Source organism: Lepidochelys kempii, chromosome 6 (genome assembly GCF_965140265.1).
Source record: "Lepidochelys kempii isolate rLepKem1 chromosome 6, rLepKem1.hap2, whole genome shotgun sequence".
Classification (NCBI taxonomy): domain Eukaryota; kingdom Metazoa; phylum Chordata; order Testudines; family Cheloniidae; genus Lepidochelys; species Lepidochelys kempii.
The window spans coordinates 4,696,808-4,723,802 of record NC_133261.1 but is presented as its reverse complement, the minus strand read 5'-3'; the positions used below and the strand labels follow the sequence as shown (position 1 = coordinate 4,723,802).

General features: G+C 54.9%; 1 protein-coding gene across 1 annotated transcript in view; it reads right to left on the bottom strand.

Moving 5' to 3' along the window:
• Positions 1 to 25,800, bottom strand: part of LOC140912356 (integrin alpha-D-like) — a 28,269-nt gene extending 2,469 nt beyond the window's left edge. Inside the window, exons 1-29 of the mRNA XM_073346617.1 lie at positions 25,582 to 25,800; positions 21,894 to 22,008; positions 21,676 to 21,779; positions 21,197 to 21,261; positions 19,515 to 19,629; positions 18,942 to 19,072; positions 18,536 to 18,681; positions 17,998 to 18,151; positions 15,918 to 16,068; positions 15,469 to 15,542; positions 15,047 to 15,176; positions 14,743 to 14,891; positions 12,601 to 12,741; positions 12,081 to 12,287; positions 10,890 to 11,020; positions 10,444 to 10,601; positions 9,962 to 10,116; positions 9,688 to 9,819; positions 8,509 to 8,582; positions 8,183 to 8,324; positions 7,094 to 7,207; positions 5,690 to 5,769; positions 2,065 to 2,148; positions 1,739 to 1,817; positions 1,390 to 1,497; positions 1,072 to 1,155; positions 782 to 895; positions 468 to 560; positions 180 to 290 (exon numbers count right to left, since the gene is read on the bottom strand). Coding sequence (XP_073202718.1) covers positions 180 to 290; positions 468 to 560; positions 782 to 895; positions 1,072 to 1,155; positions 1,390 to 1,497; positions 1,739 to 1,817; positions 2,065 to 2,148; positions 5,690 to 5,769; positions 7,094 to 7,207; positions 8,183 to 8,324; positions 8,509 to 8,582; positions 9,688 to 9,819; positions 9,962 to 10,116; positions 10,444 to 10,601; positions 10,890 to 11,020; positions 12,081 to 12,287; positions 12,601 to 12,741; positions 14,743 to 14,891; positions 15,047 to 15,176; positions 15,469 to 15,542; positions 15,918 to 16,068; positions 17,998 to 18,151; positions 18,536 to 18,681; positions 18,942 to 19,072; positions 19,515 to 19,629; positions 21,197 to 21,261; positions 21,676 to 21,779; positions 21,894 to 22,008; positions 25,582 to 25,645 — 3,405 coding nt within the window. The 5' untranslated portion in view covers positions 25,646 to 25,800. The remainder of the gene's footprint in view (positions 1 to 179; positions 291 to 467; positions 561 to 781; positions 896 to 1,071; positions 1,156 to 1,389; positions 1,498 to 1,738; positions 1,818 to 2,064; positions 2,149 to 5,689; positions 5,770 to 7,093; positions 7,208 to 8,182; positions 8,325 to 8,508; positions 8,583 to 9,687; positions 9,820 to 9,961; positions 10,117 to 10,443; positions 10,602 to 10,889; positions 11,021 to 12,080; positions 12,288 to 12,600; positions 12,742 to 14,742; positions 14,892 to 15,046; positions 15,177 to 15,468; positions 15,543 to 15,917; positions 16,069 to 17,997; positions 18,152 to 18,535; positions 18,682 to 18,941; positions 19,073 to 19,514; positions 19,630 to 21,196; positions 21,262 to 21,675; positions 21,780 to 21,893; positions 22,009 to 25,581) is intronic.
• Positions 25,801 to 26,995: the final 1,195 nt, after the last annotated feature.

The following is a 26,995-nucleotide window of genomic DNA, read 5'->3' as shown; positions in this document are numbered from 1 at the left end:
GGAGAGAAGGTGAGAGCCAGCCAGCCGGAAACAGGTGGACTCATGCCTGGTTGGGGGTTGGGGTGTGGGAGCCCCCAAAGTAAATACCCTTTCCCCTTCCCCACCAGCTGGGAGAGTCACAGGCCCCACCCCCAGGGTGATGAGCTGTGCGGGAGGGGTCCAAGCCCTACCCCCCTCACCTTGTAGAGGGCTGCAGTGATGAGAGCCAGCAGGACCAGGCCCCCCACGCTGCTGCCCACGATGATGGGCAGGTAGTTATAGACCTCAGAGTGCTCCACCACCGTCTGCACCTGCGGGAGAGGAGCTGTGAGATGGGGACCCAGGAGTCCTGGCACCATCACCCGCCCCTGCTCTAAACCCCCAGACCCCACTTCAATCCAGAGCAGGGACAGGACCCAGGAGTCCTGGCTCCCAGCTCTAACCACTACCCGATGCTCTCTCTATCCCGGGCACAGTCACTCTGGTACCTGGCGCTGGATGAATCCGTCCTTCTGGGTGTATTTCCTCTCCTCGTATTCAATCTGGGCCTCGCTCACCAGACTCACTTTCTGCTGCTGAGTCTGGAACAGATAAATTCACCGTCCCTGACCAGAAATGGCACAAACCAGGCCGGAGCAACAACCCAGAGGGACCCAGAGCAATTTACAGGCCATTCACACAGGGGCAATCCCTTGCCCGGCACTGAGATGCAGCCACCTCTGGGGAGGGGAAGAGGAGTTGTTTACACAGGGGGTAGGGGGATCCCTCATCTCGTGCCAGGAGGCAGAGGCAGCTCTCGTACCTGGGAGACCCACTGGAAGCTGACGTTCCCTTTGATCATAAACTCCAGCGGCTGCTGCATTTCCAGGGAGGCGATTCTGCACCGGATCTTCTTACAGGTGGCCACAGAGCAGTCCTGGGTGCAGAAGGGTATCGCCGGGTGAGGCAGGGGGCATGCAGGGGCTCAGCATGGCCATGAGGGTCTGGGTCTGTTTATAGCAGGGGTCGCTCCCCCAGCTCAGCCCCCCACTCGCTGTCTGTGTTAGTGCGGAGGGGAAGGGGCTGCTGGGACCCGCGCCAGCCTGTACTCACCAGCAGGGGGCGCTCGCTCATCTGCTTCACAAAGTCCTTCGAACCGGGCGTTTCAGCCTCACTGGTGCACTGAGCCAGCTGGGGCTGGGGAGGGAGAGAGACACGGTGTTAACGGGGGCGGGAAGGGGACCCAGGGCCTTTCCCCTCTATGGGGCACTGGCTCTAATCCGGCCCTAGGACAGGGGACTGGCTGGTTTAGGGGGTGGGGACAGGGTGTGTTTCCCCCGTAAGCAGCCTGTCCCAGCAGGGGGCGCTGTAGGGCCGAGCAGGTGTCACTGGGCCCATCTCACACACACAAGGGCAGGGAGAGGCAGGTACCTTGGAGGGGACGACCTCAGAGGCGTCCCACACCCGGACCCCGCTCAGCTCCACGGGGAACTGGAACGTGACCGAGATGGGGACGCTTCGCTGCCGCAGGTTCTTGACCTGAAAGAAACAGACTCGCTACAGGGCACTGCAGGAAGAGAACCCAGGAGCTCTGATCCCCAGCCCCCGCTCTGACCCTCAGACCCCAATCCCCTGCCAGAGCTGGGGATAGAACCCAGGAGTCCTGGCTCCCTGCCCACCCCCACCCCTCCGTGCTCTAACCTACTAGATCCCATTAAACCACTTCCACTCCCTCCCTCTTGCCCCATCTCCCCCTCGCACTCTGTGCCGCCGGCCTCACCTCGTACCCATGTGTCACTTGCACACTTGTCCCTGCCTCCTCGGCGGAGAAGTTGACGTACTTGGTCGACTCCTCGAGGCTGGGGGAGGAAAAGGACGGAAGGAAGGAGAGAGACGGGAGTGTGCTGGATGGGGCTGGAGAGTGGCGGTGGGGTGTCATGTCCAGAAGGGGGCGCTGTGCTACAGGGAAGGGCTCAATAGGGGGCGCTCTCCCCTTGCAATCAGCACTGGCGCCTATGACCCCGTGCAGCGCTAGGGGGCGCTGTGTTGCAAGGAACAGGGGGCCCAGCAGGGGGCGCTCTCCCCTCTGTCTCCGCACGGACCTACCTGTTGAGGATGACGAAGATGCCGTACTTGACCGGCAGCTCTGCCCGGTGATTCATGCGCTCGGTGATGGGGCCGCCATTGTCACTGGGGGGAGTGGAGGGCAAAGGGGAGAGACGTGAGGAGATGCAGGCAGATAACTGTGCAGGGAGGCTGCATCACGGATTCATAGATTCATAGATATTTAGGTCAGAAGGGACCATTATGATCATCTAGTCTGACCTCCTGCACAATGCAAGCCACAGAATTTCACCCACCCACTCCTGCAAAAAACCTCACACCTATATCTGAGCTACTGAAGTCCTCAAATCGTAGTTTAAAGACTTCAAGGAGCAGAGAATCCTCCAACAAGTGACCCGTGCCCCATGCTACAGAGGAAGGCGAAAAACCTCCAGGGCCTCTTCAAATCTGCCCTGGAGGAAAATTCCTTCCCGACCCCAAATATGGCGATCAGCTAAACCCTGAGCATATGGGCAAGATTCATCAGCCAGATACTACAGAAAATTCTTTCCTGGGTAACTCGAATCCCACCCCATATAATATCCCATCACAGGCCATTGGGCCTATTTACCATGAATATTTAATTACCAAAACCATGTTATCCCATCATACCATCTCCTCCATAAACTTATTGAGTTTAATCTTAAAGCCAGATAGATCTTTGGCCCCACTGCTTCCCTTGGAAGGCTATTCCAAAACTTCACTCCTCTGATGGTTAGAAACCTTCGTCTAATTTCAAGTCTAAACTTCCTAGTGGCCAGTTTATATCCATTTGTTCTTGTATCCACATTGGTACTGAGCTTAAATAATTCCTCTCCCTCTCCAGTACTTATCCCTCTGATATATTTATAGAGAGCAATCATATCTCCCCTCAACCTTCTTTTAGTTAGGCTAAACAAGCCAAGCTCCCTGAGTCTCCTTTCATAAGACAAGTTTTCCATTCCTCGGATCATCCCAGTAGCCCTTCTCTGTACCTGTTCCAGTTTGAATTCATCCTTCTTAAACATGGGAGACCAGAACTGCACACAGTATTCCAGGTGAGGTCTCACCAGTGCCTTGTATAATGGTACTAAAACCTCCTTATCCCTACTGGAAATACCTCTCCTGATGCATCCCAAGACTGCATTAGCTTTTTTAACAGCCTTATGACATTGGCGGCTCATAGTCATCCTATGATCAACCAATACTCCAAGGTCCTTTTCCTCCTCCGTTACTTCTAATTGATGCGTCCCTAGCTTATAACTAAAATTCTTGTTATTAATCCCTAAATGCATGACCTTACACTTCTCACTATTAAATTTCATCCTATTACTATTACTCCAATTTACAAGGTCATCCAGATCCTCCTGTAGGATATCCCAGTCCTTCTCTAAATTGGCAATACCTCCTAGCTTTGTATCATCCGCAAACTTTATTAGCACACTCCCACTTTTTGTGCTGAGGTCAGTAATAAAAAGATTAAATAAGATTGGTCCCAAAACCGATCCTTGAGGAACTCCACTGGTAACCTCCCTCCAGCCTGACAGTTCACCTTTCAGGAGGACCCGTTGTAGTCTCCTCTTTAACCAATTCCTTATCCACCTTTCAATTTTCCTATTGATCCCCATCTTATCCAATTTAACTAATAATTCCCCCTGTGGCATGATATCAAATGCCTTACTGAAATCGAGGTAAATTAGATCCACTGCGTTTCCTTTGTCTAAAAAATTTATTACTTTCTCAAAGAAGGAGATCGGGTTGGTTTGGCACGATCTACCTTTTGTAAAACCATGTTGTATTTTGTCCCATTTACCATTGACTTCAATGTCCTTAACTACCTTCTCCTTCAAAATTTTTTCCAAGACCTTGCCTACTACAGATGTCAAACTAACAGGCCTATAATTACCCGGATCACTTTTTTCCCTTTCTTAAAAATAGGAACTATGTTAGCAATTCTCCAATCATATAGTACAACCCCTGAGTTTACAGATTCATTAAAAATTCTTGCTAATGGGCTTGCAATTTCATGTGCCAATTCCTTTAATATTCTTGGATGAAGATTATCTGGGCCCCCCAATTTAGTCCCAGTAAGCTGTTTGAGTTTCGCTTCTACCTCAGATATGGTAATATCTACCTCCATATCCTCATTCCCATTTGTCATGCTACCATTATCCCTAAGATCCCCTTTAGTCTTATTAAAGACTGAGGCAAAGTATTTGTTTAGATATTGGGCCATGCCTAGATTATCCTTGACCTCCACTCCATTCTCAGTGTTTAGCAGTCCCACTTCTTCTTTCTTTGTTTTTTTCTTATTTATATGGCGACAGAACCTTTTACTATTGGTTTTAATTCCCTTTGCAAGGTCCAACTCTACTTGACTTTTAGCCTGTCTCACTTTATCCCTACATGTTCTGACCTCAATAAGGTAGCTTTCCTTGCTGATCCCTCCCATCTTCTACTTCCTGTATGCTTTCTGCTTTTTCTTAATCACCTCTCTGAGATGCTTGCTCATCCAGCTTGGTCTACAACTCCTGCCGATGAATTTGTTCCCCTTTCTTGGGATGCAGGCTTCCGATAGCTTCTGCAGCTTTGATTTTAAATAATCCCAGGCCTCCTCTACCTTTAGATCCATAAATTCTTCAGTCCAATCCACTTCCCTAACTAATTTCCTTAATTTTTGAAAGTCAGCCCTTTTGAAATCAAAAACCCTAGTTGCAGATTTATTTTTGTTAATCCTTTCGTTCATTTTGACCTGAATTAGCTCATGATCACTTGAACCAAGATTATCCCCTACAACCATTTCTTCTATGAGGTCCTCACTATTCACCAAAACCAAATCTAAAATGGCATCCCCTCTAGTCGGTTCAGCAACTACTTGATGAAGGAATCCATCAGCTATCGCATCTAGGAAAATCTGAGTCCTATTTTTATTACTAGCACTCGTCCTCCAGTCTATATCTAAGAAGTTAAAGTCTCTCATGATCACACAGTTTCCATTAGTATTTACTTCATTAAAAACATTAAAGAGGGCTCTATCCATATCCAAATTAGATCCCGGCGGTCTCTAGCACACCCCAAGCACTATCCCAGGGGAGGATCTAGTAGTTTTCTTCCCAATGTGATTTTTGCCCAGACAGACTCTGTCTTATCCATTTCATCGCTTCTTATTTCTTTACGTTCTACCTCATCATTGATATACAGTGCTACTCCACCACCTTTGCCTTTATTTCGGTCTTTCCTAAACAGCACCTACCCTTCAACACCTGTAGCCCAGTCATGACTCCTATTCCACCCTGTTTCTGTTATCCCTTTATCTGGTTTCACTTCCTGCACCAGTAACTCTAGTTCCTCCATTTTGTTACCTCGGCTCCTCACATTGGTGTACAAACATCTTAATTTTTGCTGTTTGGCCTCGCTCACATTCTGTACCCGATTAGGCCCGGTCATTCTACAGCCAGTATGACCTATTAGACTGGTATCCACACTGCCCTGCCTCCTTATATCCATTCTCCTACCCATGGCTGTATCCTTTCTTACTTTGTTTTCTTCCTTCTCAATGCTAAAATCCGGCCTCTGCCCTGCCCTGTTGCCTGTATGGCCCTCTCCCATTGCCCCCACCCCGCCCCCTGGCCCTGCACGGCCCCCTCACCTGCTGGCATTGGCCGTGATCTGCAGCCTGTCCCCCAGGTCGGCCTCAGAGGAGACATCGAAGGTGGCCACGAAGACGGCCTGGAAAACACACAGGGGTTGAGAGCTGCTGGGCTCAGGGCCTGGGGAACTGCCAGAGACTGCGGGGTGGGGGAGGCACAGGGGATCAGGGGGTCTGTTGTATCAACTTAGATGGTATAAATGGGCCCAGAGAGGCAAAAGTGTCAACATGACCCTGTCCCTGCCAGACAGCATTAACCCGGTTTGGGATCCAGAGACCTCAGCCGGCTCCGTGCCGTGGCCACACCCCATTCACCGTCCTTGTCTCACAGTCGCAGAAGAAATCAGCTAAGGCCTTGGCACTGTAACGTGTTCAGCAAGACTTTTATCCTCCCCCTGCCCGGCGCCTGGAGAGAGTGTTTTATCCTCCCCCCGTCGTCTGAGCGGCTCTGGACGCAATCCCTGGCCGCTGGGGGAGGAGAGGAGGTTAGTGGAGGGGCTGGAGCAGGCCTGGGCGCGGGGGTTAAAGTCCAGCCCCGGTTCCCGGTGGACAACACCGGGCAGAGGCACAAGTGGGGAGAGCAAAGAGCAGCGCAGGGAGAAAATGCCCCTTCTGCGGCCCCTGCTGCCCCTCGCCGGCAGCCTCCCTGCTGGAGAGACCCCGGAGCAGCCGCTCCGAGAGCTGGCAAGCGGGGCCAGCCTCGGGCTGGTGCGGGCGCTGGATTTCGCCGCCGTCCTGAGCCCCGGCTCCCGGCAGCGAGCACCACACACAGGCGTGGCCGGCTCAGCCAGACGCTCCTGAGACGGAGGGGAGCGAGAAGAGAAGAAAGAAGGCGGGGAAGGGAAGGAGCCCATGGGGCAGGGGTGGGGAGACAAAGTCGCCCATCCCAGGTGGTGTCTGGATCTCGCCGGGGGCAGGGGCAAGTGGGTCCCTCTCCCTGGGCCTGGCCCAGTCGGATCAGGACACCTCTCAGGATCAGGATGACGAAAGGCCCAGTGGTGTCACGCTGGGTCCGAGGGGACGGGTTTGGGGGCAGCCATGACAATGATGCTGGCTCCTTCCCTTTCCCTTGTCTTTTACTGAGCCACGGTCGCCTCCCTCCCCCCCCCACCCCGAGTCGCTTCTTTTAAGGACCCCAAATGTGGGAGGGAACAGCCCCTCCCCTCATTATTTTCTCCCCCAGTGAAGCCTGATTTCCAGCCCCCCAAGTCTGGCCCTTGGTTTGCAGCCCCAGCAGGGCCTGACCCCAGCCCCGGAGTGACCTCAGGGCTCTGTTTGCACTGACTCGCGGGCTCTCCAGGGAGCTTTCCCCAGCACATCGCTTGTCACGGGCTGGGCTGACCCCAGGGAACTGCCCCTCTCTGCTCTCAGCTGGGCTCACCCCTGGCCAGGGCCCATCCCTACCTCAGCCCCGCTCCAGAAGATGGGGTGGTTGATGTGGCAGGTGCTGTTTCTCTGAGTCTGCTCCTCAGAGCCCACGGCCGAGCTGCACTTAACGGCCACGGCTCTCCTGTTAGACTGAGCACGGGAGACCAGCCAGTGAGAGATGTGGCCCACAGAGCCCCCTGCCGAGCCCCCACCTGCCCCCTGCAGCACAGCGCCCCCTGCAGAGCCCCCCGCCCACGCCCTGCAGCACAGCACCCCCTGCTGAGCCCCCTGCCTGCCCCCTGCAGCCCAGCGCCCCCTGCTGAGCCCCCTGCCGAGCCCCCTGCCCCCTGCAGCACAGCGCCCCCTGCAGAGCCCCCCGCCCACGCCCTGCAGCACAGCACCCCCTGCTGAGCCCCCTGCCTGCCCCCTGCAGCCCAGCGCCCCCTGCTGAGCCCCCTGCCCCCTGCAGCACAGCGCCCCCTGCAGAGCCCCCCGCCCATGCCCTGCAGCACAGCGCCCCCTGCTGAGCCCCCTGCCTGCCCCCTGCAGCCCAGCGCCCCCTGCTGAGCCCCCTGCCCCCTGCAGCACAGCGCCCCCTGCAGAGCCCCCCGCCCATGCCCTGCAGCACAGCGCCCCCTACTGAGCCCCCTGCCTGCCCCCTGCAGCACAGCACCCCCTGCTGAGCCCCCTGCCTGCCCCCTGCAGCACAGCGCCCCCTGCTGAGCCCCCTGCCCCCTGCAGCACAGCGCCCCCTGCAGAGCCCCCCGCCCATGCCCTGCAGCATAGCGCCCCCTGCTGAGCCCCCTGCCTGCCCCCTGCAGCACAGCGGCCCCTACTGAGCCCCCTGCCCCCTGCAGCACAGCGCCCCCTGCTGAGCCCCCTGCCTGCTCCCTGCAGCACAGCGGCCCCTACTGAGCCCCCTGCCCCCTGCAGCACAGCGCCCCCTGCTGAGCCCCCCGCCCACACCCTGCAGCACAGCGCCCCCTGCTGAGCCCCCTGCCTGCCCCCTGCAGCACAGCGGCCCCTACTGAGCCCCTGCCTGCTTTCTGCACCAGCTGATCTCTCACATCCATCCCCTGTGTCCTGCCCCCCATGCCTGCAGTGTTTGGGAGGATTGGGTGGTACCTGGAGCAGCAGGACCCGGCGGTAGGACAGCGCGGCCGGGTAGAAGAACCGCACCATGGTGCTGTAGGAATTCTCCCCGCGGTTCTGGATGGAGACGGTGATGTTGAGTTCGGGGATGACCCCCACCACCAGGGTGCTCAAGCTAAGGGGGAGAGAAAGGGGTGAGCTTCCTCAGGGCAGTGCCCTAACAGCTCTGTGAGCTTCCTATAATGGTTCCCACTCAGAAGCCATATGGAAATGTGGTATGGTCTGAGGCCTGATGGAGTAGACAGGCCTCACCATGGAGTGTGGGGGAGGAAGCAGAGTGGGTGAAGAAATTCTCTTACCCTGAGAAATTGAAGGAAATTTGTAGTTCATCAGTGCAGACTTTGTCACTGCCACAGTCCTTCTCAAACGGGAGCTAGAGAGAGATCCAGGAAGGGGTTGCGGGGAGAAAGCAGGGAGCAGGGTGGGTGCGAGGGAATTGGAGTGAAACTCAGTCAACATTGTCACTCATCCTCCAATCTCAATTGTCACCACCACTACCAGTGCAGTGTGAACTAACACCGTCACCACGAACACACCCGCAATAACCTCCCGCAACACTGTCCCCACCACCACTGCATTCTCAGCCTCAACAACCGCCAGCCCCAATACTGATTTGACAGTTTCACCAGCATTGCAGCTGCCGCCACCTCTGCCAACACTATGAACCACACGACCAACTCTGCCATCACCACCACAATCAATAAAGTGTTAACCAACACCGTGACCAGCATCATAATCACTACCATCTCAGCCAACACTGTAACCAACACCGTTACAATCTCATCAGCCACCACGAAAAATGTAATCTGAAACAACACCGTTACCAACAATGCAGACACTGCCATCGCAACCAAAACCTCTATAGTCTCAACCACAACCACAATCAGTATCAATACAATCTGAACCAACACTGTCACAACAACTCACCCACTCTACCTAAGACTACACTTCCGCCAACATCACAGTCTAAACTGCAACCACCTACCAGTACAGTCCCAACATGTAACTTACAACACAGCCACAACATCCTCAACCAACATGGTCACCAACACCACTGATCTCCCCACCACCACCAATATATTCTGTACCAATGTCAGCATCTACAACACAGTCACTCCCACCGTGCCTCAGACAGTCACCAAGGTCAGTATAGTCTGAACCAGCAATGTCAACACCAACAAAACCACTATAACCTCACCTCACACTGCCATCAAGACCAGTACGGTCTAATCTAAACCAATGTCACCAACACAATCGCTCCAACCTCAGACGATAACCTCACCAAGCTCACCGCAGTCTGAATCAACAATGTCACCAACGGCACAACCCCTAAACCCTCAAACACTCGCCCGCACGACAATCGCACACATTAACACCAAGCATTGCTACAGTCTGCACCGGTGCTGTAACCAAAAGCACACCCACTAAAACCTCTGCAGACCATCACAAACCCCTTTGCCTGGCCCCGGCAGCCTTACCGAGCCTGCAGACACCCGCGTGGAGTCCTCACTCAGGATGGGTCTGAGGCGGCTGGCGGCAGTGATGGGTTCCCCCGTCAGGGTGTAGTTGAGGCGTAGGGTGATGGGAGTCAGGGTGTCCTCAGGGCAGAGCTGGAGAGACAGACACGTAGGGACCCATGAGGAAAGGTGGGATCCATAGAGAGGTTTGTTCTCTGGGTGATTTGGGAGCAAGGGACAGGGTTGGAGGGGCAGACACAGTGGGAGGGGAAGGAGCTGGGTCCCCTGTGCTCACAGGTAGCTTTATCTTATACGGATCACATTTCGTCTCAATGCCGAGCCGCAGTTCCCTGCTCAGGACGGGGCCGGTGGAGTCGAAGGCGGCTCGGATCTTCGTCCTCCCGGGGTCCAAGGACAGGCTGTACTGGATGGTGCTGGAGATCCCGTTGCCTATCACAGAGGAGAAATAAGGGTCAGAGAGACGTGAGAGCAGGATCGTTAATGGGACACAGAACAGGGGGCCTTGGCACCAGCTCCAATCTGGCCCCAGGGCAGGGACTGGCTGGCTCAGGAGGTGGGAATGGAATATGGGGCTTTTCCCCTCTAGGGGGCACTGGCTCCAATCCAATTCCAGCATGGGGCACTGGCTGGCTCAGGGGGGTGGGGAATGAGACATCGGGCCTTTCCCCCCTAGAGGGCGCTGTTTCCAATCCAACCCCAGGGCAGGAGACTGTCTCTCTTAGCGGGGAGGGGAGCGGGGGGTGGGTTTGGTCTGACCTAGGCTGTCCCTGGTGCCCTTAGTGACGGTGAAGCAGATATTTGCCCTGCTGGCCTCCGTGTCAAGCTGCTCTTGCTCCTGGCAGGCGAAGGCCGAGGTTGGGATCATGGGGGGCTGGAAGCTGATGGAGACCCCGACTCTGAGCACCGGCCGGGACCTGCCATGGGAGGAACAGAATCATCACCCAGCTGCTCCCTGCAATGGGGCCAGGCTGCCTCCCTCCCCTGATCCTCCCACCCAGCCTGGATGTGCTCACAGCACCCCAGGGAGATGGGATATGGACACGCAGCTCTGCTAGAGGAGATGCTGGGGGGCAGAGAAGGGAGCAGCAGAGCTGTCCTTGTGCCATTCTCCAGCAGGGGGCAGCAGTCACACACACACACACATGCACTGGTGCTGTCTGTGACTGCCATGTGGAGCAGCGCAACGACACAGAGTAACTCACCTCAGCAGCAGGACCTGCCCTTGTGCCCCCACCGCGATGTCTGGCAGTCCGTCCCCCGTCAGGTCTGTCCCGCCACTGGCGGCCTGGCCAAAGTAGTGCAGCCTGCTGGGAAACTGTGACCCCTCTATGCGCTGTGGGGCAGAGAGAGAAGTAAGGGGTGGGGAAGGGGCAGCTGTTCTGTATAATGGGCACTAGGGGGCAGTGGAGGGTGAGGGATGGGAAAGGGGCGGCTGTTCTGTACAATGGGCACTAGGGGGCAGTGGAGGGTGAGGGGTGGGAAAGGGGCGGCTGTTCTGTACAATGGGCACTAGGGGGCAGCGGAGAGTGAGGGGTGGGAAAGGGGCGGCTGTTCTGTACAATGGGCACTAGGGGGCAGCGGAGGGTGAGGGATGGGAAAGGGGCGGCTGTTCTGTACAATGGGCACTAGGGGGCAGCGGAGGGTGAGAGGTAGGAAAGGGGCGGCTGTACTGTACAATGGGCACTAGGAGGCAGCAGAGGGTGAGGGATGGGAAAGGGGTGGCTGTACTGTACAATGGGCACTAGGGGGCAGCGGAGAGTGAGGGGTGGGAAAGGGGCGGCTGTTCTGTATAATGGGCACTCGGGGTTAGCGGAGAGTGAGGGGTGGGAAAGGGGCGGCTGTACTGTACAATGGGCACTAGGGGGCAGCGTAGGGTGAGGGGTGGGAAAGGGGCGGCTGTTCTGTATAATGGGCACTCGGGGTTAGCGGAGAGTGAGGGGTAGGAAAGGGGTGGCTGTACTGTACAATGGGCACTAGGGGGCAGCGGAGGGTGAGGGGTGGGAAAGGGGCGGCTGTACTGTACAATGGGCACTAGGGGGCAGTGGAGGGTGAGGGGTGGGCAAGGGGCGGCTGTACTGTACAATGGGCACTAGGGGGCAGTGGAGGGTGAGGGGTGGGAAAGGGGTGGCTGTACTGTACAATGGGCACTAGGGGGCAGTGGAGGGTGAGGGGTGGGCAAGGGGCGGCTGTACTGTACAATGGGCACTAGGGGGCAGTGGAGGGTGAGGGGTGGGCAAGGGGCGGCTGTACTGTACAATGGGCACTTGGGGGCAGTGGAGGGTGAGGGATGGGAAAGCAGCAGCTACAGGCTAATAGGCACTAGGGGGCTATGGGGCCCCATCATGTCTCTTCGGGGCTTTGTGGTGACCCCTCCCCCCAGGAGCTGGGCTCACCTGTCTATACTGGGGATTGAGGCCTCCCTTTTCCCCATGGAAGATGTACAAGGCCCCGCTATTGTCGCTCTCCATGGGGGCCCCGATGGCCACATCCGTCTGTCCGTCCCCGCTGATGTCCCCGATTTCGGACATGCTGGCCCCAAAGCGTCCGAACGCCTGCCCCATCTGCCCCTGCAGTGTCTTGGTGCAGATCAGTGTCATCCCCTGCAGGCCCCATCGAAGGAAACACATGGGGAAAGGATCAGCACTGACTTCCAGCAGAGAGTACCCCTGCCCCTACTGACCATCTTTCCCTTGCTCTGCAGCAAAGCGCTCCTTGGCACCGCTCTGGGGCATCGTGGCCAGAACTGACTGGCAGGGAAAAGCTTCCCTGAATGATTCCCCCCCATCCTACTTCCTGGAGCACCACACCTGTTACTGCCATGCTAATTGTCCCAGCATCACAACCCCATGGCAGTGCAGGCAAAGAAGAACCCCAGGCCAGCCATCTTCCCCCTGGCTCCATCCTCTTTCTTACCGGCCAGTTAATCAGGCAGTTATAGACCCGTCCTCCATTCAGAGGTGTATGGTACATGGGGGCTCCGATTAGAACCAGGTCCGTGTTCCCATCTCTGTCGAGGTCCACAGCGCACAGTGTACCCCCAAAATATGAGCCAATCTGGAGAGGCAGATAAGTCATCCCTTTCATTTAGTCACCTCCTCCTTCTTCTCCCCCTGGGACCCTTCTCACCCTCTGGGGCTGAGGATTCAGTCCCAATCCTCATTCCATCCCCAGTCGCACCCTCTCGCTGCACAGCGGGTGGTGCTGTTGCTGAAAGGGTTCTTGCACAACGAGGCAGCTAGATCTCGGAGAGACGCTGAATGTTAGTTGTGGTGCAGTTCTTTCTAGCGGCTGTTCTAGCCCGAGTAAAGTTTATTCACTGACTGAGTCACTCTTGTAAGTTCTGTTCCGCTGGAACGTATAGGCAGTTAGATCTTGGAGAAATTCACTTCGTTAGTGTAGTGTGATCCTTTTCGAACACTGCTGCTATCACTAGTAATGTAATTTTCCTTGCCTGAGTCTCTCTAGCCCAGATCCACAAAGGTACTTATGTGCCTAACCCCCAGACTTAGGTGCACTGAGATTCACAAAACCTCTGCATGGCTGCTGCTGACCCCTTTAGGTGCCTAACCTGACTTGGTGCCTATGTTTTTGCAGTAGAAGCTCCTTATGTTGCTGCCTCAAGGGCAGGGCATGTGCACTCCTGTCTTACTCTGGGCAGCCAGTTGCCCATTTCCCACCACACCCCAGCAGGATCCACAAACTGGGGGAAGACAAACACTCCTCCACCTGTAGGGCACCATCTGGTACATGTGGTCAGAGGAGAAGGACTTGAACAGGGGTCTGCTATTTCTTAAGTCAGTGCCCTAACCCCGGAGCTGCGGGCTCCCTCGGTCTTGTCTGTTAAAGTTATTCCATTTTAATTGACTAATTAAATATCAGTTGGGCTGCACAACGTGTACAAATCACAACCACCATAAGGCCCAGTGGTCAGGGCACTCCCTGAGAGGTGGCAGAGCCCTGGTTAAATCCTTCTTCCTCATCAGGCAAAGCGGGGACTTGAACCAGTGGTCGCCTGTGACCTGATGAGGACTCTAAGCCCCAGGCTATAAGTAGGGCCCTACCAAATTCACACTCCATTTTTGTACATTTCACGGTCACAGCATTTTAAAAATCTTGACTTTCACAGTTTCAGATATTTAAATCTTAAATTTCACTGTGTATTAACAAAATATGAATATGTATTTAAAAAGGCAAAATATAAACATGCAAAGCCCTTAAGACTCAGCATTTCTCAAACTGGGGGTCCCAACCCAAAAGGGGGGTGCAAGGCTTTTATGGGGGGGCGGTCCACAGTATTGCCACATTTACTTCTGCGCTGCCTTCAGAGCTGGGTGGCCGGAGAGCAGCGGCTGCTAGCCGGGTGCCTGGCTCTGAAGGCAGCGCTGCAGCCAGCAGCAGCAGAGAATTAAGGGTGGCAATACTGTGACCCCCTTTAGGTAGGGAATCCCAGTTTGAGAAATGTTGTTTACATTTGTATACTTTTACCCTATAGTATAGGATACTTTTATAGTATAGGGTAAAAGTACACAAAAGACCAGATTTCAGAGGAGACCAGATTTCACAGTACAAGACGTGTTTTTCACGGCCATGAATTTGCTGTAAGGGAGGCCCTCCCTCATCTCCTCCGGCTGGTTTGTGAAGATCGTGGGGGCTCTGAGCCTGCCAACTGGATGAGGGCTGATATTTGAGCTAGGTGGAAGAGCGCCTATCTTCCCCCCATTCATGGATCACTGGCAGGGGTAGGTGCCTCCCTGCAGCATCACAACGCCTAAGTCCCTTGGAGGGTCTGGGCCTCCATCGATATCCATCTTATGAGTTCTGTCTAGACTGTAAGTGAAGGTAACAGCAGTGGGATATTGGAGAGAGGCTGAATGTCAGCTGCGGTGCAATTCCCTAAACCAGTCAAGGTTATCCCCTGCCTGAGGCTCTCTGACTGAATCGTTCCTGAAAGTGAATCCAAACACAAATATTACACGATGTCAAAATCTTACAGGCTTCCTCCAGCCCTCTCTCTCTCACACCCACACTCCATATTACCAGTAACGCTCCCCATACCTGCTCTCCCAGCACCTCTGATCTGCGTGTCCATTCCCCACCCTTGGTATCTCGGAAGAACACGACGACTTTGCCGGTGTGTTGGTAGCGAGGGGCCCCGACCACGTAGCTGCTCTGCCCATTGGCTGTGATGACCTGAGACGAATAACCTCAAAGGAAGAGAGGGACGTGGGGAGGTGAAATGGGAAACAGCCCTACAACAGTGCTGCACAGAACTTTCCCAGAACTGAGATGCAGCCACCTCTGGGGCGGGGCGCGGGGGCTGTTTAAATAGGTAAGGGAAGCTCGGTGGGTTTGTTCTTACCGAGGTAAGCATCATTCATGTCAGTGGAGGTTCTGGATACGTTGATGAAGCTCGGCTGCCCGCCGCTCCCGTACAGGAATATCCCACCGGACCAGTCATAGGCTCCCACCGCTCCCAGCACAGGCCCGTCCTAAATCGACAGGGACGGCAAAGGGGATCGATTACAGGGAACAGACAGCACGGCGTGTATTTACTAGACACGGCCACCACCTGCAGCACAGCGCCCCCTAGCATCGTGCTGGGACACTGGGGTCAGTGCTGATGGCCAGGGAAGTGAGCACCCCCTACTGGGCCCCCCACACCACTCGCTGCAGCATAGAGCCCCCTAGTGTCTGCCCTGAGTGGGAGGGGGGGTGCCCCCTGCACTGCTCCCGTAGGACTCTGGGCTCCAGGGACACACCCTGGGGCCAGGCATCACTCACAGGGGACAGCAGGGAGCTGAATCCTTCCTGGGACATCTCCAGCTGGAAGGAGCTGCCGCTCTGAGACTGGGTGCCTGGGGGGAGACACAGACAGACAGACACAGGAGAGATCATCATAGACAGTAAAGGCCCCGTGTCCCATTCCCTGAGACAGCCCGTCTTCCCACCCACGAGGCTGGATTGGATCCAGGGCCTCTAGAGAAAAGGCCCCGTATCCCATTCCTCAGCCCCTTGAGCCAGCCAGTCCCCTGCCCGGGGGCCCCCGTATGAGAAAGACATCAGTGGCATTTCTGCAGATAGATCAGTAGATATATGTTGGATGGGGAAAGAGAGAATATTTGGGGCCTATTTGGGCTCTGGATTCCCAGCAGCTCCCCGTCCCATATCCGCCTTGAAAACCCATTTCTAGAGCCCCAGGGCCAGTGCGGCCCCTCCCCCAGCTCTGGTACCTTCGATGGCAAAGATCTTCTCCTGCAGCTGGTTCTGGATGCCCTGGAGGGCGTCGAAATTGTCCACCCGGAAGACGTGCTCATCAGTGGGCTCAGAGGCGATCTCCTCAAGCTCCTGGTGGGCAGCAGTGCTGGAGAAGGCATCACCGACCTTCACGGCATAGAGGGAGGTACAGGGGAGACCAGGGCATCAGCTTCAGTCATAGCCGAGAGCCCTGGGCCAACACCCACCCGCCCCGAGCCCTGCTGGGCCCCAGAGAGGCACGGCTCAGCCAGCGCCATGTGCTGCTCTGGTGAGTAGGGGGTGGCGGGCCGCTGGAGCCTGGAGTTATGGATCCTATCTCATTTCAGCACCGAGTTGTGTCGGTTGTACCAGCAGCAGGGCACAGGGGTCTCCTTGCCATGGGGATTGTCAGCGCTCTGGGGCCCAGCACTACTCAACCTCCAGGGCGTAGTGAGGGGTGACTGCAGGCAATGTCTCCGGAGGCGCCTCGGGGCAAGGGGTGAAGGGCCAGGACCACTGCACTAGTCTGGGTGGGTTGTGTGCAGTCGGTTCAGAGGTGGGGTCAGGCAGCTCCCGGTCGCTGGGCCCGACGTAAACAGCAGACAAAAGTCAGACAAGATCCAGTGGCTGGAAGCAGAGTTTACACCCATTCAGACTGGAAATAAGGTGTCAGGTTTAACCGTGAGGGGAATTAACCCTTGGAGCAGCTCACCACGGGCCATGGTGGATTCTCCATCCCTGGCCATTTTTATCTCAGGACTGGCTGGTTTTCTAAAAGATCTGCTCTGCTTCCAGCAAGGATTATTTGGGGCTGTTCTCTGGCCTGTACTACATGGGAGCTCAGACTAGACGATTGCAGAAGTCCCTTCTGGCCTGGGAATCTATGACTCTAAACCCGAGTTTTGCCTTGGCAAAGGGAAGGTGATGGGCCTGGCCCCGTAGTTCTCATGTGCTCTGCGCCCAGCGCTCTGTAGCATCTGTAAGGGCCAGTGTGTGTTCCTGGTGTGCTGGGCATGGCTCAAAGAGGGCAGAGTTAAGGTTGTGGGGGTGTTTGCCTTAACTGTGCATTTCATGGATTTCAGAGGCCTAAGTGCAGCCACTTTCCATGTTTGGGAAGGGCAGGAAGCAACACTGGGAAACCTTAACTCTGCATTCAGGAAGTTGATGGTATAACCCAGCTTCTATTGTTCACGCTCAGTTCTATTGTTCAGGAGACACAATTACATTTTCCTTTACTGTCTTTCATCAGCCATCTGTTTAATCAATGTTGATTCCCTTGACCATACCTCTTACACAAATTCAAAGCATTCATGTGGGTTTTAGAGCACTTTTAAATATAGCTCTTCAGCTGGAAATTTTGATCTCAGGGCAAAAAAATCCAAAAATCCACTGCAGAATGCAAGGAACGTTAGCTAATAGTAGGGATCAAACCCACAGGGCCAATTCCGGGTCAATGGCAACCTGCTGTCACCTTGAGCCACATGAATACCCTCTTGCTTCAAAAGAGACCTAGATCTTGATGCTCATTTCAATCTCTTTGGCTCAGCAGTTTGGCATGTGCCATTCTAGGCAGCCAGCGTCTAAGATTAATAATCTTTTGAATACTTCTTCCCCAGAGGGGCAGTGGGTGCCATGCACTAGTGGAGATAAACATCAAGTGACTGAGATCAGTTTGGGGAGGTTCAGAGCCACTTTTTGAGTTTCAGGTGTGTACAAAAAAGAACTGGTGATTTTGCTGGTTAACTGGGGGGCTGTATGTCAGGAACCCTTTGTTCAAGTGACCCCAAATTTGGACCACAAAACCTAACCTTTGTCCCCATGAGAAATTCCAAATTTCATGGCAATCTGAGTCAGCACGTGGACCATAGGGCACTCAGAAAACCCAACCTTTAACTAGAAAGCTCTGCTCAACCTGAACAACAGAGGAGCTCCAGCTCTCCTATAATGTCACACGTTGACCCAATTACAACCCAAGATGAGTTCTTTTCCATTATCTGATGGGAACCACACACCCCATCCCATGTCCCTGGACATGGGCTCAGATCCATACTAGTTCTCCGCACAGCTGCAGCTCACCCCGATGGCATAGCGGATGATCCCAGCACTCTCAGCCTCAGGTATGACATCTGAATAAGAAAGCGGGTCTCCAGATTTCTCCCCATCTGTGATCACAATGAGAATCTTGGTGGCCTCATCCCGAGCTCCTTTCCAAGAGGTGAACAGCTGCTGCCTGGAAAAGGGGGGTGGGGAATGCATGGGAGAGTTATTGATATGTAATAACATGTAGCGCTCGTCCACTGCTTTGGCATTGCAGATCTCAAAGTCCTTTACAAAGGAGGTTCGTGTCATGCTCCCATTTTACTGATGGGGAAACTGAGGCATGGGGCGGGGATGTGACTTGCTTAAAGTCACAACACAACAGAGGCTCAGACCTGGCACTAGAACCCCAAAGTCCTGGCTCCCAGCATCCCCACCCCACTTTAACCTACTAGTCCCCAGTCCCCTCCCACAGCTAGGGATAGAACCCAGGAGTCCTGAGTCCCTATCCCTTAGCTTGCAGGTCCTTGCAGCCCATTCCCTGTGGAGTCAGCACGGGGAGCAGGGCAATACCTACACCACTTTCCGGATGGCTGTGGCTGTGTACGTTGCTCCCGTGAGCTGCATGACCGACCTGAGGAGGCGATCGGGGTCGCGACGCTTCCTGTACTGGAAGAAGTCGAAGTGCTCTCTAAATCTGTGCGAGTACTGCATGAGGGCGAACTGCAGGAGGAGGCAGGGAAGAAGAGAAAAAAACAACCCCGGGGTGGAGGGTCAGAAAAGCAGGAATCAGACAAAGTTAATGGCAGGGGCAGGTGGTCGGGATGTCACTGGTTCTGTGGGAATTTTTTCCTGGTTTTGGATGCAAAATCCATTGCTGCTCCCTGGAGCACAGCGCCCCCTAGCACCGCACTGGGGTATTGGGGTCAGCGCTGACTGCGAGAGGCAGGGTACGTAGCCAGGGTTCAGCTTCTGCCCTTTACCTGCGTGTCGGTGCTGCGGAAACGCTTCATGATCTCAGCGAGAAACGTCTTCATCTTTGTAAAGTCATCAGGTACAATGCTGCCCGAGCCGTCCATGAGGAGCACTATGTCTGTGGCACGTCTGGGGCACTCTGAGTGGGACAGGAAAGAAATATGTCCGACTCCTGACTTAACTCCACAAACATGGAGAAAGCCCAGTAGAAAGAGCTAGACCAGACCAGTGGGTCCATCTAACCTGGTATCCTGCCCCCTCCCTGCAACCCCGGATCAGACCAGTGGGCCCCTCTGTCGCAATATCATCCCGTCCCTGCCATGGAGGGGTCCTGAGCGTAGAGCATAACATGCACTGGGATGAAAAAAATACACCCCTCTCCCTCCCAGAGCTGGGACAGAACCCAGGAGTCCTGGATCCTAGCTCCCACTGACATCCTGAATCAAACGAATGGGCCCACCTAGCCTGCTATCCCAACCCATATCAGACCCATGGGCCCATCTAGACCCATCTTGTCTCCTTCCCCCCGCCCCACCCATGACCCCTGAGTGCTGGTTCCTCCCTATGGAGCTGCCCCGTACCTGCCTGGGTGTCCGGGATGCGCTGGACCTGCCGGAGGCTCTGGTCCAGGAGGAAGCAGTAGCCGTTGACGTACATGTTCTCCCCACAGGCCCGGTGCACCGTGGGGCCGCACACCTGGGCCACGAGAGAGGGACGGGATCAGCAGGTGATGAGAACCCTGGGGGTGAAGCAGAGAGCCCAGGGCCTGCTCCCCCACATGGATATGCAAAGAAAGGCTCTGCCAGGGCAGGGGACCCCCTTGGGGCAGACGGGACCCCAGAACCCAGCACTCGGACTCCCAGAGAAGAGACAGGGGAGAGACATGGGGACATCACTTGGTTCCTATGCTCCTTGCTATGGCAGCATTCAATCACTGTTGCCATGTCAACATCACCCAGCGGGTTGCCACTCTCCCTGGTACGTCTGTGCACCATCATTACCTTCCCTGTGATGTCATTCTGCAGTTACTGTCACCATGGTGATGTCACCACCCTCCCTGCCATTTCGTTGCACTGTCTGGTCTCCCGCATTCCTCCAGAACATCATCACAGTCACGGTAGTCATGGTGATGTCACTTGCTTACCGCTGCCCTCACAACACCATCGCAAGTCATTCAAGTGGCACCTGGCTACCACCACCTTACACAGCGTCCTAGGCCATTCGCCCCTTGCCATGGCAACAACGCCCCGATCATCTCCATTCAGAATGCTGCTGTGACCAGGTCACCCCCCTGTTTGCAGCCCTCCCCTGGCTCCCTCTTCTCTATCACATCAAACACGAGCTGCTGGTCTTCCCTTTCTAGGCCCTTATCGGCCTCTCCCCCCGCCCCCCGACCTAGCATCTCTCAGTCTGTGTCGAGCTGTCGAGACGCGTCTCTGATCGGCTCCTTGTGCCGGCCTCCACCGCCCAGCCGTTACATTTTCCAGCTAGCCCCTTTGTGCTGTCTCTCGTGCCACCCCTCACACTTGGGACGAGCTCCCTGGAAACGGCCACAAAACTACCGCCTTGTCTCCTGCACAACCCTCCTTCAAGCTCTCCTTTGCCGTGAGGCCTACAACGAAACTTAACAACGATCAGGCTGCTGGTGCGCTGAGCCCACTGCCGATCATAGCGACCAATATTGTCTCATTGTTCTCCTCCCATGTCCCTGCTTGTATCTAGCTGTTGCCTCGTCTTAAACTTAATTTGTAAGCCTCCTTGTATCGTGTTGTTGTTCTGTGTTTGTACAGGACCAAGGACCTGGGACTCTTGGGCGCTACCCTAATACACCCAGTAAATAATATTTTGAAAATGCACAGTTCCAGTCAGGGTGACCTCCCGCCCTTACCACCCCACACCATGACATCACCACACAGTTGCTCCAGGGATGGTGACATCATCCATTCCTGCAATAGGAACCCATCCCCCCCCGCCAGGTGTCCCCCAGTTATCAACCGCCCTGGGACAGCGCTCAGGTGTTCACGTCCCGCGGTCACACCTTCCCGTGTGATGGTAGCTCCCCAGGTGCTCATGTCTGTGATGTCACCTGGTTATCACCCACCCTGTGACATCACCGTGCTGACACTCTATCTCACAAACATTGTTGCGGGGAGGACAAGTCTGTGGAATTCTAGGCAAGTGACTGAACTTAATTCTGGGTGATACCCTGGTATAAAAAAGCCGCTCCAGACCCACCCCCAGCCCCTCTGGATGTGGTACCCACCAGGAGATTGGAGCCATGGGCAGCCAGAGACAATCCGAGGGACATGTTCACTGCATCCGGGGGCCCTGAGAGGAGAGACACACCAGCACCAGGTTGAGAAATCTTGTGGCTGGATATGTTTAGTCCATCATTTCTCTGAGTCATTCCCCACCCACACATGGCTCTTCTGACTCAATCTCCTTCCCAGATATGTGGGGGAGGAGGGGAAGTCATTGCACATACCCCTGCAATTGAATGGAAATCGAACCCGGGAGTCCTGATTCCCAGCCCCCATTGTTCTAACCCACTAAACCGCACTTCCTTCCTGGCGCTCGACACAGAACAAGCTCTGATCCCGAGCCTCCCCCCACAACACCTCTCTAACCCACTAGACCCCACTCCACTCCCAGAAACTGGAATAGAGCCCAGGAGTCCTGGCTCCAAGTCCCCTCCCCCCCACAGCCTGCCCCACTAGACCCCATAGCAGAGGGTGGCTCTACTCTGGATGGGGATCGCCTGGCAGCTTCTGGAGCCCGGGTCGCACTTGTAGACTTTGCCGGTTTCATTCACTTCTCCTGTCTGCAGCGGGGCCCCGGCGAGCAGCCTGTGTGGGAGAGAGAAGATAGGGGCTCAGGGGCGCCCCATCATCCCTAGGGGGGGCCAAGCTGGGGCAGCCCAGTCAGACATGTGCGGCCCTGAGCCCACGTTCGGCCCTTACCCCCCGGCGCTGACACTCCCGAACTGCACCACGCTCTGCCCAAACCCCGCGGCAGCCTCCTGGAAGGTGATGGGTACCTCCACGTCCACACTGAATCCACGGCTCGGTACCAGCACTGCAGGGGTTAAAGACCCATCCATTAGCGCTTCCCCTATGCAGAATGGGGCCAGTGGCGGGGCCTTAGGCACCAGCTCTTCCCGGCTGTGGGACTGACTCCCAGCCTCGTCTGCTCCAACCCACCAAAGTCCACTCACCTCCCAGACCAGGGGATGGAACCCAGGAGTCCTGACTCCCAGGCCCTCCCCCGCACCCTCTTTGCTCTGTGTTTGTACAGCCCCTAGCAGAGCGGGGTGGTGGTCCATGGCGGAGCCCTACAGGAATACGTAGAAAAGGAGTCTGGGGATCTGCGCGTCTGTATGCAACATGATGCGCTTTGAACGTCACATCTGATCACATCCAAAATTTCAGGGGATGTTTCAGGTCTCAAGGGGGCAAAGCCCTGTGGGTTTGGGGAAAATCAGAAAACTGGAAGGAAGGAAATGGGACACACACACACACCCCCTGGCATCTGGTTAGCAGAGCCTGCAGCTTCAGCCAGCTCGTTCTAGAACACCTGCCACCATCCCTCATCCCGGCATCGCATGGAGGGTAACCTGTGATGCCCTGAACCACTGATCAACAGAGAATGGTGAGAGAGGAGGAGGCATGTGGGAGAGAGAAGGGGACAATGGGGGTTCACACTTGATCCTGGCATGGGGGTGGAGATGGGGAAATGGAGCACCCAGAACCCTTGGCAGGTGGGGGAGATTGGGGTCCTCTTGTGTAAGCAGAGTCAGGATGAGCTCCACCCTGACATCTGGTGGTGAGGTGTGGCAAGTTGTGGAAAAGAACTTCAGGGGCCGATCTCATTTTCATAGGCACACCCACCCCGCCTTGAATGAGGCCATAGCTGCCCAAATGGTCACTTTGGCTGCTGTGGGATCCCCAGTGTCTCTGTTATTGGGGCAGGAAGAATAAATTGTTATTACCCTGATTATGGGAACTGTGCTGGGAACTGTACTTGGCCTTTTGTTATGATGGAGGGACTCACCATCAACTAAGTAGCACTCGCTAGGCAAGGGACATGGTTCCAAAACTCTGTGAATTGAGAGAGGTTTGAGATAGGTATGGGGTGTAGGTCCCAAACACCAATTGCACTGTTTGCTCTTTCTACTGTGGAATGTCAGAGCTAATTTTGGGTCTATTAAGAGTCTTGCTAGCATACTGTGCTGAATTCACTTTGGCCTTATGGTGCACCAGCCCTAAGGCTCCCACTATTATGAGCTGAAATCCCTGAGCACTGTGTCAAGTAGTGGGGAGCCAGAAGATTTAGAGTGTAGTAGTGCTGTTTGTGGATAGGCTGCTGGAGCCCTGTGGAGCAGTCAGCTTCAGGTCACGTAAGGTGCCCCTTTCCTCTTTCCCCCCACACACAGGCACATTTTTAGCCAGACTGGGGAGCAACACTCTGCAGATGAACTTTCAAACTCTGGGGCTGGACTTTTTGGACTTTGGGTGATTTTTGGATTGCTGGACTTAAGAGACGTTTGGGTTCTGGGACTCAAGAACCCGAGGGAAAGGATGTGGCACAGTTTGCTGGGGTGGGTCTTTGCTCATGGTTTGGTTGATGAACACTAGTTGTGGTGTTTCCCCAATTTAATGCTGATGTCATTTACCTCATGTTATTAAAGATTCTCTGCTACACTCAGACTCTGTGCTTGCGAGAGGGGAAGTATTGCCTCTTTGAGGCACCCAGGGGGTGTGTAAGATTTTCCTAGGTCACTGGGTGGGGGCTCGAGCCAGTTTTGCATTTGCTTTGACGAGAGGGAACCCCTGTGTACTGAACCCGGCCCTTGCTGCTATCAACTTGGCCTGGTAGAAGGGTTACACTTGTATGGAGGAAGGGGAGCGGGAAAGAGATTGTGGGGGATTGGTGAGCACAGGGGAGAAAGGAAGTAATGGGGGGCACACAGAGCCCCTGGCAGGGGATGGGGGTGGGCTTCAGGGGGGTCCCCTGAAGCGAGGGGGCTGGGAGAATGTGAGGAGCCCCCAGAATATTCAATGAGCTTGGCCGAAGTGTGAGGCCTTCTTGTAAGTAACCATGACAACCCACGAAACCCCCCTCCCCTCCCAGCGCTATGGGGAGAACCCAGGAGTTCGGCACCCACCCCACCCCCTCTCCCACTCTCCTTCACTAGCCCCCACTGCTTTCCCATTGCTGGAGGTAGAACCCAGGAGTCCGGGGGTGGGGGGAGGGGTTGGTAAGACTTTCCAGAGGAAGGAAGTATATGGTGAGTGTGTGCTTGCAGGGAGTATCCCAAGCTGTTCTGTCTCCAGGCGGGGCCCTCAGCAGGCATATTCCCTCCCCCCCACACACACACACAAGTGCTAAAAAAGCAAATAGGGGGCCCCCTTGAGCTGCTCGGGGCTCTAAGCAATTGTTTGGTCTTCTTCTGCCTAGTGCTGGCTCTGCTAGTAGCAGACTGGCGCCCCCCACGCCTACAAGGCTCTGCAAAGCAATTGGGAAACAACCCGTCCTCTGGTGCAACCCACTTGGGAGTGGCACCAGTCAGGCGCTGCAGAGGCTGGGGAAGGGGAACCAGGGGAGGTGGTGCTGGGCTCTTGGGTTCTACCCCAGCTCTGGGAGGGGAGAGAGGTCTGCTGGTTAGAGTGGGGGTGGCGCTGGGAATCAGGACTCCTGGGTTCTATCCCCAGGCTACTGCAGGGGGTAAGTTACAATTACTTTCCTCCACCCTAGACAGCACAGCTGTGATGCCACCGGTGCTCTGAGGAAGTGAGTGGCCCAAGAGAGTTGCGTGGGGTGTGTTGGGTTGGGATGGGGTGGGGTGGGGAAGTGACTTGGACAAATGCGTCTCTGACCAAAAGTCTGGAGGGGTGGGGGATGGGAGAGCCAGGACCATCGTCTGTATTAGAGAACTCCAATTGGGAAACTTGGAGAGAGACAGTCCTTTCTATAGGGAGTGTGAGGGTCTAGTGGGTTGGAGCCAGTGGGGTTGGGAGTCAGGACTCCTGGGGTTCTCGCCCCAGCCCTGGGAGGGGATAGGGCTGTGGTGGGTTGGAGCAGATGGGGCTGGGAGACAGGAGTTCAGTGTGAGAGAGAAGCAGAAGGACAGGTCTGTTAAAACATGTCAGTGCCAATCCACCCCCCAACTAACCCCGTTACCCTTTTCCCCACCCAAATCCCCCAACCAGCCCCCTTACAGATCTCTGGTGGGTCCCCCTGCATATCCCCTCCAGCCACTCCTGGAAATTGCTGAGTGAGATCAGCAACTCTGCACAGCCCGCACCATAGCAGACGGGGTCTGTCTGGAAGTGCTCTGACCCCACTGCTGGGGGTCCTGGGCAAAGCTACCCACCCAAACCCGCTGCCAGAGGGGCTGAGGCTCAGTGGGGGAGGAACACCGGCTCTGCACTGCACCCTCTGCACAGTCCTAAGGAAAGAACCCAGGAGTCCTGATTCCCAGCCCCTCCTTGCTCTTACCCACCAGACCCCACTCCTCTCCCAGAGCCAGGGTCAGAACCCAGGGGTCCTGACAGTCCAGCTGCTTCCATCCCCCTGCCAGAGATGTACACACTGGGCATCTTGCATGGGGGACTTCAGCTTTTCCCCATCCTGCTGGCTGGCACTCACCTGTGCACAGGTAGATGAGCAGAGGCAGGGGGCCCATCCTGGGCTGGGTGAAGGAGGGGAGCATAGGGTGCGGGGAGCCGTGTGCCAGGAGGTATGAGATTTGAGGGTGCAGCCTGCAGAATAAGCAGCAGAGTGTCAGAGTAAAGAGAAGTGCAATCAGTGTCGTGTGAAGGGAGGGTGAGACCAGCCCTGGGGAGGGGACTGGACTGGACTCAGGGGAGATGCAGGGAGAAGTGAACAAAAGAAGGGAAGAAAACTAAAGTGAATGAGACAGATGGACAGAGAGACACACCAGCAGCTGCACTGACCTAGATGGACATATGGTAGAACCTCAGCGTTACGAACACCAGAGATACAAACTGACAAGACACCCATACCTCTCCTTTGGCACCGGAAGTATGCAATCAGGCAGCAGAGAACAAAAAACAACAACACGACACTCCAGTGTTAAAGGTAAACTACTCAAAAATAAAGGGAAAGTTTAAAAGAAAATTTGACAGGCTCAGGAACCTGTTTCTGTGCTTGTTTCATTTAATTTAAGAGGGTAAAAAGCAGCATTTTTCTTCTGCATAGTAAAGGTTCAAAGCTGTATGAAGACAGTGTTCAGTTAAAAGAAAGGGAGGACTTGTGGCACCTTAGAGACTAACAAATTTATTTGAGCAGAAGTTTTCGTGAGCTACAGCTCACTTCATCGGATGCATGCAGTGGAAAATACAGTGGGGAGATTTCATATACACAGAGAACATGAAACAATGGGTGTTACCATACACACTGTAAGGAGAGTGATCACTTAAGATGAGCTATTACCAGCAGGGGCTGGGGGGGGAACCTTTTGTAGTGATAATCAAGGTGGGCCATTTCCAGCAGTTGACAAGAACATGTGAGGAACAGTGGGGGGTGGAGGGGGGGAATAATCATGGGGAAATAGTTTTACTTTGTGTAATGACCCATCCACTCCCAGTCTCTATTCAAGCCTAAGTTAATTGTATCCAGTTTGCAAATTAATTCCAATTCAGCAGCCTCTCATTGGAGTCTGTTTTTGAAGATGTTGTTGAAGAATTGCCACTTTTAGGTCTGAGATCGAGTGACCAAAGAGATTGAAGTGTTCTCCGACTGGTTTTTGAATGTTATAATTCTTGACGTCTGATTTGTGTCCATTTATTCTTTTACGTAGAGACTGTCCGGTTTGACCAATGGACATGGCAGAGGGGCATTGCTGGCACATGATGGCATAAATCACATTGGTCGATGTGCAGGAGAACGAGCCTCTGATAGTGTGGCTGATGTGATTAGGCCCTGTAATGGGGTCCCCTGAATAGTGTTCAGTTGTAGATGTCTGAAAGAACCACCATCACATTTTGTTCAGAGTTACAACCAACCCGCGTTCCCGAGGTGTTCAGAACTCTGTGGTTCT